This window comes from Cherax quadricarinatus, chromosome 3, assembly GCF_038502225.1.
Source record: "Cherax quadricarinatus isolate ZL_2023a chromosome 3, ASM3850222v1, whole genome shotgun sequence".
Classification (NCBI taxonomy): Eukaryota; Metazoa; Arthropoda; class Malacostraca; order Decapoda; family Parastacidae; genus Cherax; species Cherax quadricarinatus.
The window spans coordinates 26,198,829-26,215,199 of NC_091294.1; the positions used below are offsets into that span (position 1 = coordinate 26,198,829).

General features: G+C 51.8%; 1 protein-coding gene across 1 annotated transcript in view; it reads left to right on the forward strand.

The window, feature by feature from the left end:
- The window catches only part of LOC128684085 (uncharacterized), a 27,951-nt gene extending 11,963 nt beyond the window's left edge, over nucleotides 1–15,988 (forward strand). Inside the window, exons 4-7 of the mRNA XM_053770222.2 lie at nucleotides 12,562–13,158; nucleotides 13,361–13,462; nucleotides 13,730–13,849; nucleotides 15,624–15,988. Coding sequence (XP_053626197.2) covers nucleotides 12,562–13,158; nucleotides 13,361–13,462; nucleotides 13,730–13,849; nucleotides 15,624–15,869 — 1,065 coding nt within the window. The 3' untranslated portion in view covers nucleotides 15,870–15,988. The remainder of the gene's footprint in view (nucleotides 1–12,561; nucleotides 13,159–13,360; nucleotides 13,463–13,729; nucleotides 13,850–15,623) is intronic.
- Nucleotides 15,989–16,371: the final 383 nt, after the last annotated feature.

The window sequence follows — 16,371 nt, forward strand, 5'->3', positions numbered from 1 at the left end:
GCACGTCAGTGTCCACACAGACTCCTGGCACGTCAGTGTCCACACAGACTCCTGGCACGTCAGTGTCCACCCAGACTCCTGGCACGTCAGCGTCCACACAGACTCCTGGCACGTCAGTGTCCACACAGACTCCTGGCACGTCAGTGTCCACACAGACTCCTGGCACGTCAGTGTCCACACAGACTCCTGGCACGTCAGTGTCCACACAGACTCCTGGCACGTCAGTGTCCACACAGACTCCTGGCACGTCAGTGTCCACACAGACTCCTGGCACGTCAGTGTCCACACAGACTCCTGGCACGTCAGTGTCCACACAGACTCCTGGCACGTCAGTGTCCACACAGACTCCTGGCACGTCAGTGTCCACACAGACTCCTGGCACGTCAGTGTCCACACAGACTCCTGGCACGTCAGTGTCCACACAGACTCCTGGCACGTCAGTGTCCACACAGACTCCTGGCACGTCAGTGTCCACACAGACTCCTGGCACGTCAGTGTCCACACAGACTCCTGGCACGTCAGTGTCCACACAGACTCCTGGCACGTCAGTGTCCACACAGACTCCTGGCACGTCAGTGTCCACACAGACTCCTGGCACGTCAGCGTCCACACAGACTCCTGGCACGTCAGTGACTCCTGGCACACAGACTCCTGGCACGTCAATGTCCACACAGACTCCTGGCACGTCAGTGTCCACACAGACTCCTGGCACGTCAGTGTCCACACAGACTCCTGGCACGTCAGTGTCCACACAGACTCCTGGCACGTCAGTGTCCACACAGACTCCTGGCACGTCAGTGTCCACACAGACTCCTGGCACGTCAGTGTCCACACAGACTCCTGGCACGTCACTGTCCACACAGACTCCTGGCACGTCAGTGTCCACACAGACTCCTGGCACGGCAGTCCACACAGACTCCTGGCACGTCAGTGTCCACACAGACTCCTGGCACGTGTCCACACAGACTCCTGGCACGTCAGTGTCCACACAGACTCCTGGCACGTCAGTGTCCACACAGACTCCTGGCACGTCAGTGTCCACACAGACTCCTGGCACGTCAGTGTCCACACAGACTCCTGGCACGTCAGTGTCCACACACTCCTGGCACTCCTGGCACGTCTGTGTCCACTCAGACTCCTGGCACGTCAGTGTCCACACAGACTCCTGGCACGTCAGTGTCCACACAGACTCCTGGCACGTCAGTGTCCACACAGACTCCTGGCACGTCAGTGTCCACACAGACTCCTGGCACGTCAGTGTCCACACAGACTCCTGGCACGGCAGTGTCCACACAGACTCCTGGCACGTCACAGTCCACACAGACTCCTGGCACGTCAGAGTCCACACAGACTCCTGGCACGTCAGTGTCCACACAGACTCCTGGCACGTCAGTGTCCACACAGACTCCTGGCACGTCAGTGTCCACACAGACTCCTGGCACGTCAGTGTCCACACAGACTCCTGGCACGTCAGTGTCCACACAGACTCCTGGCACGTCAGTGTCCACACAGACTCCTGGCACGTCAGTGTCCACACAGACTCCTGGCACGTCAGTGTCCACACAGACTCCTGGCACGTCAGTGTCCACACAGACTCCTGGCACGTCAGTGTCCACACAGACTCCTGGCACGTCAGTGTCCACACAGACTCCTGGCACGTCAGTGTCCACACAGACTCCTGGCACGTCAGCGTCCACACAGACTCCTGGCACGTCAGTGTCCACACAGACTCCTGGCACGTCAGTGTCCACACAGACTCCTGGCACGTCAGTGTCCACACAGACTCCTGGCACGTCAGTGTCCACACAGACTCCTGGCACGTCAGTGTCCACACAGACTCCTGGCACGTCAGTGTCCACACAGACTCCTGGCACGTCAGTGTCCACACAGACTCCTGGCACGTCAGTGTCCACACAGACTCCTGGCACGTCAGTGTCCACACAGACTCCTGGCACGTCAGTGTCCACACAGACTCCTGGCACGTCAGTGTCCACACAGACTCCTGGCACGTCAGTGTCCACACAGACTCCTGGCACGTCAGTGTCCACACAGACTCCTGGCACGTCAGTGTCCACACAGACTCCTGGCACGTCAGTGTCCACACAGACTCCTGGCACGTCAGTGTCCACACAGACTCCTGGCACGTCAGTGTCCACACAGACTCCTGGCACGTCAGTGTCCACACAGACTCCTGGCACGTCAGTGTCCACACAGACTCCTGGCACGTCAGTGTCCACACAGACTCCTGGCACGTCAGTGTCCACACAGACTCCTGGCACGTCAGTGTCCACACAGACTCCTGGCACGTCAGTGTCCACACAGACTCCTGGCACGTCAGTGTCCACACAGACTCCTGGCACGTCAGTGTCCACACAGACTCCTGGCACGTCAGTGTCCACACAGACTCCTGGCACGTCAGTGTCCACACAGACTCCTGGCACGTCAGTGTCCACACAGACTCCTGGCACGTCAGTGTCCACACAGACTCCTGGCACGTCAGTGTCCACACAGACTCCTGGCACGTCAGTGTCCACACAGACTCCTGGCACGTCAGTGTCCACACAGACTCCTGGCACGTCAGTGTCCACACAGACTCCTGGCACGTCAGTGTCCACACAGACTCCTGGCACGTCAGTGTCCACACAGACTCCTGGCACGTCAGTGTCCACACAGACTCCTGGCACGTCAGTGTCCACACAGACTCCTGGCACGTCAGTGTCCACACAGACTCCTGGCACGTCAGTGTCCACACAGACTCCTGGCACGTCAGTGTCCACACAGACTCCTGGCACGTCAGTGTCCACACAGACTCCTGGCACGTCAGTGTCCACACAGACTCCTGGCACGTCAGTGTCCACACAGACTCCTGGCACGTCAGTGTCCACACAGACTCCTGGCACGTCAGTGTCCACACAGACTCCTGGCACGTCAGTGTCCACACAGACTCCTGGCACGTCAGTGTCCACACAGACTCCTGGCACGTCAGTGTCCACACAGACTCCTGGCACGTCAGTGTCCACACAGACTCCTGGCACGTCAGTGTCCACACAGACTCCTGGCACGTCAGTGTCCACACAGACTCCTGGCACGTCAGTGTCCACACAGACTCCTGGCACGTCAGTGTCCACACAGACTCCTGGCACGTCAGTGTCCACACAGACTCCTGGCACGTCAGTGTCCACACAGACTCCTGGCACGTCAGTGTCCACACAGACTCCTGGCACGTCAGTGTCCACACAGACTCCTGGCACGTCAGTGTCCACACAGACTCCTGGCACGTCAGTGTCCACACAGACTCCTGGCACGTCAGTGTCCACACAGACTCCTGGCACGTCAGTGTCCACACAGACTCCTGGCACGTCAGTGTCCACACAGACTCCTGGCACGTCAGTGTCCACACAGACTCCTGGCACGTCAGTGTCCACACAGACTCCTGGCACGTCAGTGTCCACACAGACTCCTGGCACGTCAGTGTCCACACAGACTCCTGGCACGTCAGTGTCCACACAGACTCCTGGCACGTCAGTGTCCACACAGACTCCTGGCACGTCAGTGTCCACACAGACTCCTGGCACGTCAGTGTCCACACAGACTCCTGGCACGTCAGTGTCCACACAGACTCCTGGCACGTCAGTGTCCACACAGACTCCTGGCACGTCAGTGTCCACACAGACTCCTGGCACGTCAGTGTCCACACAGACTCCTGGCACGTCAGTGTCCACACAGACTCCTGGCACGTCAGTGTCCACACACGTCAGTGTCCACACAGACTCTCCTGGCACGTCTGTGTCCACACAGACTCCTGGCACGTCAGTGTCCACACAGACTCCTGGCACGTCAGTGTCCACACAGACTCCTGGCACGTCAGTGTCCACACAGACTCCTGGCACGTCAGTGTCCACACAGACTCCAGCCACGTAAGGGTCCACACAGACTCCTGGCACGTCAGTGTCCACACAGACTCCTGGCACGTCACACAGACTCCTGGCACGTCCACACCGACTCCTGGCACGTCAGTGTCCACACAGACTCCTGGCACGTCAGTGTCCACACAGACTCCTGGCACGTCAGTGTCCACACAGACTCCTGGCACGTCAGTGTCCACACAGACTCCTGGCACGACAGTGTCCACGTCAGTGTCCACACAGACTCCTGGCACGTCAGTGTCCACACAGACTCCTGGCGTCACGTCAGTGTCCACACAGACACCTGGCACGTCAGTGTCCACACAGACTCCTGGCACGTCAGTGTCCACACAGACTCCTGGCACGTCAGTGTCCACACAGACTCCTGGCACGTCAGTGTCCACACAGACTCCTGGCACGTCAGTGTCCACACAGACTCCTGGCACGTCAGTGTCCACACAGACTCCTGGCACGTCAGTGTCCACACAGACTCCTGGCACGTCAGTGTCCACACAGACTCCTGGCACGTCAGTGTCCACACAGACTCCTGGCACGTCAGTGTCCACACAGACTCCTGGCACGTCAGTGTCCACACAGACTCCTGGCACGTCAGTGTCCACACAGACTCCTGGCACGTCAGTGTGTCCACACAGACTCCTGGCACGTCGGTGTCCACACAGACTCCTGGCACGTCAGTGTCCACACAGACGTCCTGGCACGTCAGTGTCCACACAGACTCCTGGAACGTCAGTGTCCACACAGACTCCTGGCACGTCAGTGTCCACACAGACTCCTGGCACGTCAGTGTCCACACAGACTCCTGGCACGTCAGTGTCCACACAGACTCCTGGCACGTCAGTGTCCACACAGACTCCTGGCACGTCAGTGTCCACACAGACTCCTGGCACGTCAGAGTCCTGTCCACACAGACTCCTGGCACGTCAGTGTCCACACAGACTCCTGGCACGTCAGTGTCCACACAGACTCCTGGCACGTCAGTGTCCACACAGACTCCTGGCACGTCCCACACAGACTCCTGGCACGTCAGTGTCCACACAGACTCCTGGCACGTCAGTGTCCACACAGACTCCTGGCACGTCAGTGTCCACACAGACTCCTGGCACGTCGGTGTCCACACAGTGTCCACACAGACTCCTGGCACGTCAGTGTCCACACAGACTCCTGGCACGTCAGTGTCCACACAGACTCCTGGCACGTCAGTGTCCACACAGACTCCTGGCACGTCAGTGTCCACACAGACTCCTGGCACGTCAGTGTCCACACAGACTCCTGGCACGTCAGTGTCCACACAGACTCCTGGCACGTCAGTGTCCACACAGACTCCTGGCACGTCAGTGTCCACACAGACTCCTGGCACGTCAGTGTCCACACAGACTCCTGGCACGTCAGTGTCCACACAGACTCCTGGCACGTCAGTGTCCACACAGACTCCTGGCACGTCAGTGTCCACACAGACTCCTGGCACGTCAGTGTCCACACAGACTCCTGGCACGTCAGTGTCCACACAGACTCCTGGCACGTCAGTGTCCACACAGACTCCTGGCACGTCGGTGTCCACACAGACTCCTGGCACGTCAGTGTCCACACAGACTCCTGGCACGTCAGTGTCCACACAGACTCCTGGCACGTCAGTGTCCACACAGACTCCTGGCACGTCAGTGTCCACACAGACTCCTGGCACGTCAGTGTCCACACAGACTCCTGGCACGTCAGTGTCCACACAGACTCCTGGCACGTCAGTGTCCACACAGACTCCTGGCACGTCAGTGTCCACACAGACTCCTGGCACGTCGGTGTCCACACAGACTCCTGGCACGTCAGTGTCCACACAGACTCCTGGCACGTCAGTGTCCACACAGACTCCTGGCACGTCAGTGTCCACACAGACTCCTGGCACGTCAGTGTCCACACAGACTCCTGGCACGTCGGTGTCCACACAGACTCCTGGCACGTCGGTGTCCACACAGACTCCTGGCACGTCAGTGTCCACACAGACTCCTGGCACGTCAGTGTCCACACAGACTCCTGGCACGTCAGTGTCCACACAGACTCCTGGCACGTCGGTGTCCACACAGACTCCTGGCACGTCGGTGTCCACACAGACTCCTGGCACGTCAGTGTCCACACAGACTCCTGGCACGTCAGTGTCCACACAGACTCCTGGCACGTCGGTGTCCACACAGACTCCTGACACGTCGGTGTCCACACAGACTCCTGGCACGTCAGTGTCCACACAGACTCCTGGCACGTCAGTGTCCACACAGACTCCTGGCACGTCAGTGTCCACACAGACTCCTGGCACGTCAGTGTCCACACAGACTCCTGGCACGTCAGTGTCCACACAGACTCCTGGCACGTCAGTGTCCACACAGACTCCTGGCACGCCAGTGTCCACACAGACTCCTGGCACGTCAGTGTCCACACTGACTCCTGGCACTCCAGTGTCCACACAGACTCCTGGTACGTCAGTGTCCACACAGACTCCTGGCACGTCAGTGTCCACACAGACTCCTGGCACGTCAGTGTCCACAGAAACCACGATTGAAATACTCGGAAGAGTACAAGAGGGTGTTCCTAGACAGAGACAGAACAAAATCAGAACGACAGCAGCTGAGGGAGAGGACAAAAAAGCGAAAGGAGCTAGGAAAAGAGACAAGGAGGGAACCAGCAGAGGTCAGTCAGAGCAGGACAGAACAGCAAGGGCAAGCACACACACAACTACTCTCAGAACCATACAACCTATCACACCATCCCAACACACCCTACAATCCATACCCACAGCCTCCACCCAACACCAAGCTATAGAACCCCACAGTATGCCACCAGGTCTCCCACCCTCACAGGCCCCCCAAACCACAGTGTTGGAAAGGAAACTAAAGGTATGGTACACAAACGCTGATGGAATAACAAATAAGTGGGAGGAGTGGCAAGAAAGAGTCAAAGAAGCATCACCGGACATCATAGCTCTCACAGAAACCAAGCTTACAGGTATGATAACAGATGCCATCTTTCCAACGGGATACCAAATCCTGAGGAAAGACAGAGGGAACAGGGGGGGTGGTGGAGTGGCGTTGCTGATCAAAAATCGCTGGAATTTTGATGAGCTGGAGAGAGAAGATAGCGGAGAAGAAAGTGATTACATAGTGGGAACACTTCACTCTGGAGGTCCCAAGGTGGTAATAGCAGTGATGTATAACCCACCACAGAACAGCAGGAGGCCAAGGCAAGAGTACGACGAGAGCAATAGAGCGATGGTTGACACACTGGCTAGAGTGGCCAGAAGAGCTCATGCATGCAGGGCAAAGCTCCTGATCATGGGTGACTTTAACCACAAGGAGATAGATTGGGAGAACTTGGACCCACATGGGGGCCAAGATACTTGGAGGGCTAAGATGATGGAGGTGGTACTGGAGAACTTCATGTACCAACACGTAAGGGACACTACAAGAGAGAGAGGAGAGGATGAACCAGCAAGGCTGGACTTAGTATTCACCTTCAGTAGTGCAGATATCGAGGACATCACATATGAAAGACCCCTTGGGGCCAGTGACCATGTGGTTGTAAGCTTCGAATACACAGTAGAGCTACAAGTGGAGGGAGAAGCAGGAAGGCCAGGACGAATGAAGCCAAACTACAAGAAAGGGGACTACACAGGAATGAGGAACTACCTGAACGGGGTTCAGTGGGACAGAGAACTGGCAGGGAAACCAGTTAATGAGATGATGGAATATGTAGCAATAAAATGCAAGGAGGCTGAGGAGAGGTTTGTACCCAAGGGTAACAGGAGTAATGAAAAAGCCAGGATGAGCCCATGGTTTACCCAAAGGTGCAGGGAGGCAAAAACCAAGTGTGCTAGGGAATGGAAGAAATATAGAAGGCAAAGGACCCAGGAGAATAAGGAGAACAGTCGTAGAGCCAGAAATGAATATGCACAGATAAGAAGGGAGGCCCAAAGACAATATGAAAATGACATAGCAGCGAAAGCCAAATCTGACCCGAAACTGTTGTACAGCCACATCAGGAGGAAAACAACAGTCAAGGACCAGGTAATCAGGCTAAGGAAGGAAGGAGGAGAGACAACAGGAAATGACCGGGAAGTATGTGAAGAACTCAACAAGAGATTCAAAGAAGTGTTCACAGAGGAGACAGAAGGGACTCCAGAAAGACGGAGAGGTGGGGCACACCACCAAGTGCTGGACAGTGCACACAACCGAGGAAGAAGTGAAGAGGCTTCTGAGTGAGCTAGATACCTCAAAGGCAATGGGGCCAGATAACATCTCCCCATGGGTATTGAGAGAGGGAGCAGAGGCGCTATGTGTACCCCTAACAACAATATTCAATACATCTATCGAAACAGGGAGATTGCCTGAGGCATGGAAGACAGCAAATGTAGTCCCAATCTTTAAAAAAGGAGACAGACATGAAGCATTAAACTACAGACCAGTGTCACTGACATGTATAGTATGCAAAATCATGGAGAAGATTATCAGGAGAAGAGTGGTGGAACACCTAGAAAGGAATGATCTCATCAACAGCAGCCAGCATGGTTTCAGGGACGGGAAATCCTGTGTCACAAACCTACTGGAGTTCTATGACATGGTGACAGCAGTAAGACAAGAGAGAGAGGGGTGGGTGGATTGCATTTTCTTGGACTGCAAGAAGGCGTTTGACACAGTTCCACACAAGAGATTGGTGCAAAAACTGGAGGACCAAGCAGGGATAACAGGGAAGGCACTACAATGGATCAGGGAATACTTGTCAGGAAGACAGCAGCGAGTCATGGTACGTGGCGAGGTGTCAGAGTGGGCACCTGTGACCAGCGGGGTCCCACAGGGGTCAGTCCTAGGACCAGTGCTGTTTCTGGTATTTGTGAACGACATGACGGAAGGAATAGACTCTGAGGTGTCCCTGTTTGCAGATGACGTGAAGTTGATGAGAAGAATACACTCGATCGAAGACCAGGCAGAACTACAAAGGGATCTGGACAGGCTGCAGAACTGGTCCAGCAATTGGCTCCTGGAGTTCAATCCCACCAAGTGCAAAGTCATGAAGATTGGGGAAGGGCAAAGAAGGCCGCAGACGGAGTACAGTCTAGGGGGTCAGAGACTACAAACCTCACTCAAGGAAAAAGATCTTGGGGTGAGTATAACACCAGGCACATCTCCTGAAGCGCACATCAACCAAATAACTGCTGCAGCATATGGGCGCCTAGCAAACCTCAGAACAGCATTCCGACATCTTAATAAGGAATCGTTCAGGACCCTGTACACCGTATACGTTAGGCCCATATTGGAGTATGCGGCACCAGTTTGGAACCCACACCTAGCCAAGCACGTAAAGAAACTAGAGAAAGTGCAAAGGTTTGCAACAAGACTAGTCCCAGAGCTAAGAGGTATGTCCTACGAGGAGAGGTTAAGGGAAATCAACCTGACGACACTGGAGGACAGGAGAGATAGGGGGGACATGATAACGACATACAAAATACTGAGAGGAATTGACAAGGTGGACAAAAACAGGATGTTCCAGAGATTGGACACAGTAACAAGGGGACACAGTTGGAAGCTAAAGACACAGATGAATCACAGGGATGTTAGGAAGTATTTCTTCAGCCACAGAGTAGTCAGTAAGTGGAATAGTTTGGGAAGCGATGTAGTGGAGGCAGGATCCATACATAGCTTTAAGCAGAGGTACGATAAAGCTCACGGCTCAGGGAGAGTGACCTAGTAGCGATCAGTGAAGAGGCGGGGCCAGGAGCTCGGACTCGACCCCCGCAACCTCAACTAGGTGAGTACAACTAGGTGAGTACAGACTCCTGGCACGTCAGTGTCCACACAGACTCCTGGCACGTCAGTGTCCACACAGACTCCTGGCACGCCAGTGTCCACACAGACTCCTGGCACGTCAGTGTCCACACAGACTCCTGGTACGTCAGTGTCCACACAGACTCCTGGCACGTCAGTGTCCACACAGACTCCTGGCACGTCGGTGTCCACACAGACTCCTGGCACGTCACACAGACTCCTGGCACGTCAGTGTCCACACAGACTCCTGGCACGTCAGTGTCCACACAGACTCCTGGCACGTCAGTGTCCACACAGACTCCTGGCACGTCAGTGTCCACACAGACTCCTGGCACGTCAGTGTCCACACAGACTCATGGCACGTCAGTGTCCACACAGACTCCTGGCACGTCAGTGTCCACACAGACTCCTGGCACGTCAGTGTCCACACAGACTCCTGGCACGTCAGTGTCCACACAGACTCCTGGCACGTCAGTGTCCACACAGACTCCTGGCACGTCGGTGTCCACACAGACTCCTGGCACGTCAGTGTCCACACAGACTCCTGGCACGTCAGTGTCCACACAGACTCCTGGCACGTCAGTGTCCACACAGACTCCTGGCACGTCAGTGTCCACACAGACTCCTGGCACGTCAGTGTCCACACAGACTCCTGGCACGTCAGGTGTCCACACAGACTCCCGCCACGACAGTGTCCACACAGACTCCTGGCACGTCAGTGTCCACACAGACTCCTGGCACGTCAGTGTCCACACAGACTCCTGGCACGTCAGTGTCCACACAGACTCCTGGCACGTCAGTGTCCACACAGACTCCTGGCACGTCAGTGTCCACACAGACTCCTGGCACGTCAGTGTCCACACAGACTCCTGGCACGTCAGTGTCCACACAGACTCCTGGCACGTCAGTGTCCACACAGACTCCTGGCACGTCAGTGTCCACACAGACTCCTGGCACGTCAGTGTCCACACAGACTCCTGGCACGTCAGTGTCCACACAGACTCCTGGCACGTCAGGGACCACACAGACTCCTGGCACGTCAGTGTCCACACAGACTCCTGGCACGTCAGTGTCCACACAGACTCCTGGCACGTCAGTGTCCACACAGACTCCTGGCACGTCAGTGTCCACACAGACTCCTGGCACGTCAGTGTCCACACAGACTCCTGGCACGTCAGTGTCCACACAGACTCCTGGCACGTCAGTGTCCACACAGACTCCTGGCACGTCAGTGTCCACACAGACTCCTGGCACGTCAGCGTCCACACAGACTCCTGGCACGTCAGTGTCCACACAGACTCCTGGCATGTCGTCAGTGTCCACACAGACTCCTGGCACGTCAGTGTCCACACAGACTCCTGGCACGTCAGTGTCCACACAGACTCCTGGCATGTCAGCGTCAGTGTCAGCGTCCACACAGACTCCTGGCATGTCAGCGTCGACTCCTGGCACGTCAGTGTCCACACAGACTCCTGGCACGTCAGTGTCCACACAGACTCCTGGCACGTCAGTGTCCACACAGACTCCTGGCACGTCAGCGTCCACACAGACTCCTGGCACGTCAGTGTCCACACAGACTCCTGGCACGTCAGTGTCCACACAGACTCCTGGCACGTCAGCGTCCACACAGACTCCTGGCACGTCAGTGTCCACACAGACTCCTGGCACGTCAGTGTCCACACAGACTCCTGGCACGTCAGTGTCCACACAGACTCCTGGCACGTCAGCGTCCACACAGACTCCTGGCACGTCAGCGTCCACACAGACTCCTGGCACTTCAGTGTCCACACAGACTCCTGGCACGTCAGTGTCCACACAGACTCCTGGCACGTCAGTGTCCACACAGACTCCTGGCACGTCAGTGTCCACACAGACTCCTGGCACGTCAGTGTCCACACAGACTCCTGGCACGTCAGTGTCCACACAGACTCCTGGCACGTCAGTGTCCACACAGACTCCTGGCTAGCGACACTTCAACAGTGTCCACCACATCAACATGTCTACCATCATAGTTATGTTATGTATCAGTTATGTACGAGAGATTTTTAATGGCTATAATAAATGATAGACGAAATGCAAAAGAAAAAAAAATATGTATAAATAAATAAAAAAAAACTGATTTTCCAACTAAGCCAAATTTGTTTACTTGGAAATTGATAACGTCTTTTAAGGACGTTCGTTATTGAAATTCTGAACACTAAAATGTTGATTGAAACGCATTAGGTTAATATTATATACAGGTGGATGGTACTGAGGCTGAGGAATGGGATTCAGTCTGAGGTAGTGTACATACTGTCCACACAGACAATATGAAGAAAAAATGAGTTACAGTTCCGTGACTGGAACAATATACAAATAACCCGCACACTGGAGAGAGAAATTGAAGACGTTTCAGTCTGACTTGGACCGAAATGCCATTACAAGTTTCTTTCTCCAGTATGCGTGTTACAATGTACAATGTGAGCAGCTCTCACACAGTTCTTCATGACGGATTATCTACCTTCAGTCACTCTAAAAAAAAAAACTCCAAAGAATAGACATCTAAATGCAAGGTGTCTAATAAACAGACTGGTTTTTAAAATGCTAAACTCTAAGACTTTAAGATAAAAAAAAAAGGCTGTTATTGAGGCTCCTCGCCTCATTAACCTGGTCTCGAGTAACTTATCGTAGACTACCTAACATGATATATGTTTATGTAAGGAGAATAAGGGCTGGAAACAGCCGCACTGAAATACGTTAAGAAAGGAACTTTGTTGTCATGAGGATAGATGGGCGGCGCCAGAAACCAACACATGTCAATTATTTTTTTTGTTTCTTTTTTTGCCTCCCTACAGAATGGACAACCAGGAGGAATATTCAGACAACAACCGGAAGCTCTTTTCCAGCATCCTGGGGTAAATTCCCAACTTCCTGTATTTCATTCCCAGCGCCCTCGGGTAGATTCCCAGCAATCTGGACAGCAATCTCATCATCTTGGGGTGGATTCCCAACATTTTGGAATAAGCTCTCGACAACCACAAGTGCATTTCCCGAAAACTGGGATACTTTCCCAGCAGCCTGGAGTATTTTCCCAGCATTCTGGATTGTTTTCCCAGGAACCTGGAATATTTTCCCATCAGCCTGCAGATTTTTCCCCTCAAACAGGAGTGTTTGTTCGGCAGCCTGCAGTTTCTTCCCCTCAGCAACCCAGATTTACCTTCCGTCAACCAGGGTTGTTCACCCAACATACAGGAGATTTTTCCCAGCAACGTGACGTTTCTTCCCATCAACGAGGGGTATTTTCCCAGCAGCCTGGGGTATTTTCCCAGCAGCCTGGGGTATTTTCCCAGAGCGAGGTGGCGGAGACGATCCCCTACCGTGGCAGCAGCAGTAGCAGCAGTAGCAGCAGCAGGGGACGACACCACGACACTCGCTTCCCAGCTCTCCGTCAGGTGAGTACACACACACACACGAACATTAGATCAAGTTATCTCGTGTACTCCCTGTTTATAACCCCGGTTAGACGCTGTTGGCCTCTTTTTGACGCCTATTTTATCCTGTTTCGCCCCTGTTTGACCATCTTTTTGACTCTTTTTTTTCTGTTTGAAACGAGTTACCAACTTGTTTGACCCAAGTGACCTTATTTGACTTCAGAGACGGGCGGTGGGGGTGGGCAGGAGCGAGGTGCAGCAAGCGGTGGAGAAGGCTGATACCCTGGTTAGCGAGGTGACTTGCATCCTCGGCACACTTGGCGTGGTGAGTTGATGTGGAGAGTTGATGTGGTGAGTTGATATGGTGTGTTGATGTGTTGTGATGATGTGGTGAGTTGATATGATCTGATGTGGTGTGATTTGATGTGATCTGACGTGGAGGGATTTGATATGGTGTGATTTAGCATGGTGAGCTGGTGTGGTGTGTTGATACGGAGAGTCGATGTGATGTGTTTATGTGGCGATTTGATTTGGTGTTACAAAGGTGTAAGAATGCCTCACTCACTCCTTCCTTGTTGTGTGTGCGTGACAGGTGGACCGGCAGTTGGAGGTCGACTTCGAAGGTCTGGCTGCCAATACTCAGAAGCTGCCCCTTCCTCAGCCACTCAAGAACGACCTCCTCACCAACATTCATCAATGCAGAGATATGACGGTTAGAAACCTCTTCGCCTTCCTCAATTCGTCTCAGTTTTCCTCAAATTACATTTTATTTCAGACTATCGTCTTTCCGTCTGTTTGTGTACACACTTTGGTTGATGAGCGTTGAGTCGCGGCTGTTGGATCAGTCATGATGTTCATTCCAGTTGGTCAATACCTTGTATTGTATTCAGTTCCCTTATTAGGCTATAAAAAGAAGCAGGTGCAGATAAGCTTTCATTGTCACGTTTCACTTTATGCTGAGCTTTACAAATTCCACTGTCTTGATAAAGCTCTATGTAGAGTGAACCTTCACTGTTATATTTTTTCTTCATTACTGTCAGCAGCACTCCGCTGTATCTGTTTCTTCACTTGGTTGTGCTGGTAACCACTGGTCTCTGTTGTCCTCTTCCTCACTTCTCGGGTTGCTGGATATATTTCTCTTTCTTCGATGAATGCTTCCTGAAATCTGGTATCCAGTTCCTCACATTTTTTTCGTAGTCCTTCACGAGTTTTCTGGTGTTTTTCACTAAATTCCTTTAGGTTATTTCCCCTTTAATGAGGCTATGGAAAAAAAATTATTCTCAGTTCTCCTACTCGTTCTTCAGTAATCATTTCTTTTCGTTCTCCTCGGTTCTTTTTTTTTTTTTTTTTTTTGTTCTCCTATATATTTTCCATACTAGTCACCTAGTTACTCGTTGATTCGCCTCTCCCAAGGCCCTTGAATGTGCGATAGGCTGCCTCCATCAAACGTTACACACAATGACCCACATAAACAGGAAAACCCTATGTTTGCACTAGCCTTGTTGTAGTTCTTGTACTCATGCGCTGTCAGGTTTGTGGATTGTAGATCACTGTTATTATGACTTTGAGCCCCATAATTAAGATTGATCCTACTATATATAGAGTCTGGATTCTCTGTTGTAACCTCATAACTCCTTGAAACTTTATTCATCCTGACCAGCAAAGTTTCTGCTTCACTTGTTTCCTGTATCGTTGCTCATTATCTGGTATGGTTCAGGGAAATTTGTATTATCATACACGTTAGCTTCGTCTCCCTGATTGTTATGATATCAGGCGTTCTTTATCCCGTCTATCTTCTCAGCTTCTTACTATGTTTGAGATTCCAACTTCATTCATTTATATGTCATTTATTTATATTGTCAAACGCAGAGGATTAATAATCTAGAATAACATAAGAAAGTCCTATTTTAGGTCCTTCTCAAGGATACGATCCCCAATAGTTAACTAACTCCTAAGCATCTATTCAGTGCTCAGCAGATGTCAAGAGACTCGCTCATAGTTGTTTCTTGGATAACTTTCTGTTATAAGCTAAACGAGCCACTGCTACATGGAGAGTGTAGAAATGTGACTTTTGGTGATAGTTGTGGGTGGTGCTGGTGACACCTGAGTTGAGTGTGTTGAGGTAATTATGTGCATGCATTTGTTAGGTATGTGTCAGTGGGGAAAAGAAGTATTTGAGGTGCAGTATTAACCTCACAATTTCATCTTCATATTCACTTCCAATATCCCGTTTGTATCGTTCTATCATCTATCCCTTTTGAGTTAACTGTGTCTGCATTTCACACAGATTTTAACAATAATGTAAGTGACATATTTGTGTCAAATAATATGACATGGAAACATAATAAGCTTTTGTTCCCACTGTGTAACAATCATATTGAATAAGGTAGTAGAAACCTCTTGTGAATTAAATTTTGTTAAATGAAAAAGGCATACCTATGCCTCCTTGAACTTCTCTGGTAGCCTTACCTCTGTTTCTTCCTCAGCTGTGTCTGCCGGTGCAGCAGTTAGGGTCACAGCTGTCACAGAAGCTAGAACGTCTCACGGCCTTCGTCAAGTGCGAGAAGGCATCTCGTCTGTCTGCCTGCCTCAAGCACGACCTTAGGAAAAATTTGCATCAGGGAGACCTCAGCCTCCTGTCTACTGACGGCGGCGCCGCAAGCGACCAGCTGGAGGGCCTTATCAGCCTCCTGGTGGTGGCAGAGACCGCCAGTGAACTGGAGCTCATCTGATTTGGTCACTCTCTGAAATGGACTCTGCCACGACTTTGTAAATTAGAACATGTCTAGACTAGTCTTGATGGGCTCTTATATAAACTTATCTAGATTATTTCTGTGAGTTCTTCAGGGTGACTTTAAAGTCCGAAGAGTTTATAATAACACAAGTACAGTACTAAACTACAAAACAATGAGTTGCTGGACCTACATTGACAGTTCTTCTCAACATTAACCAAATTAAACAATACTATGGCCGCCCCTATATATAATACTTATATATATATATATATATATATATATATATATATATATATATATATATATATATATATATATATATATATATATATATATATATATATATATATATATATATATATATATATATATATATATATATATATATATATATATAATATATATATATATATATATATATATATATATATATATATATATATATATATATATAGGGAGGTACCACCTCTAGAACTATCCTGGGGACCCTCATCCTCAG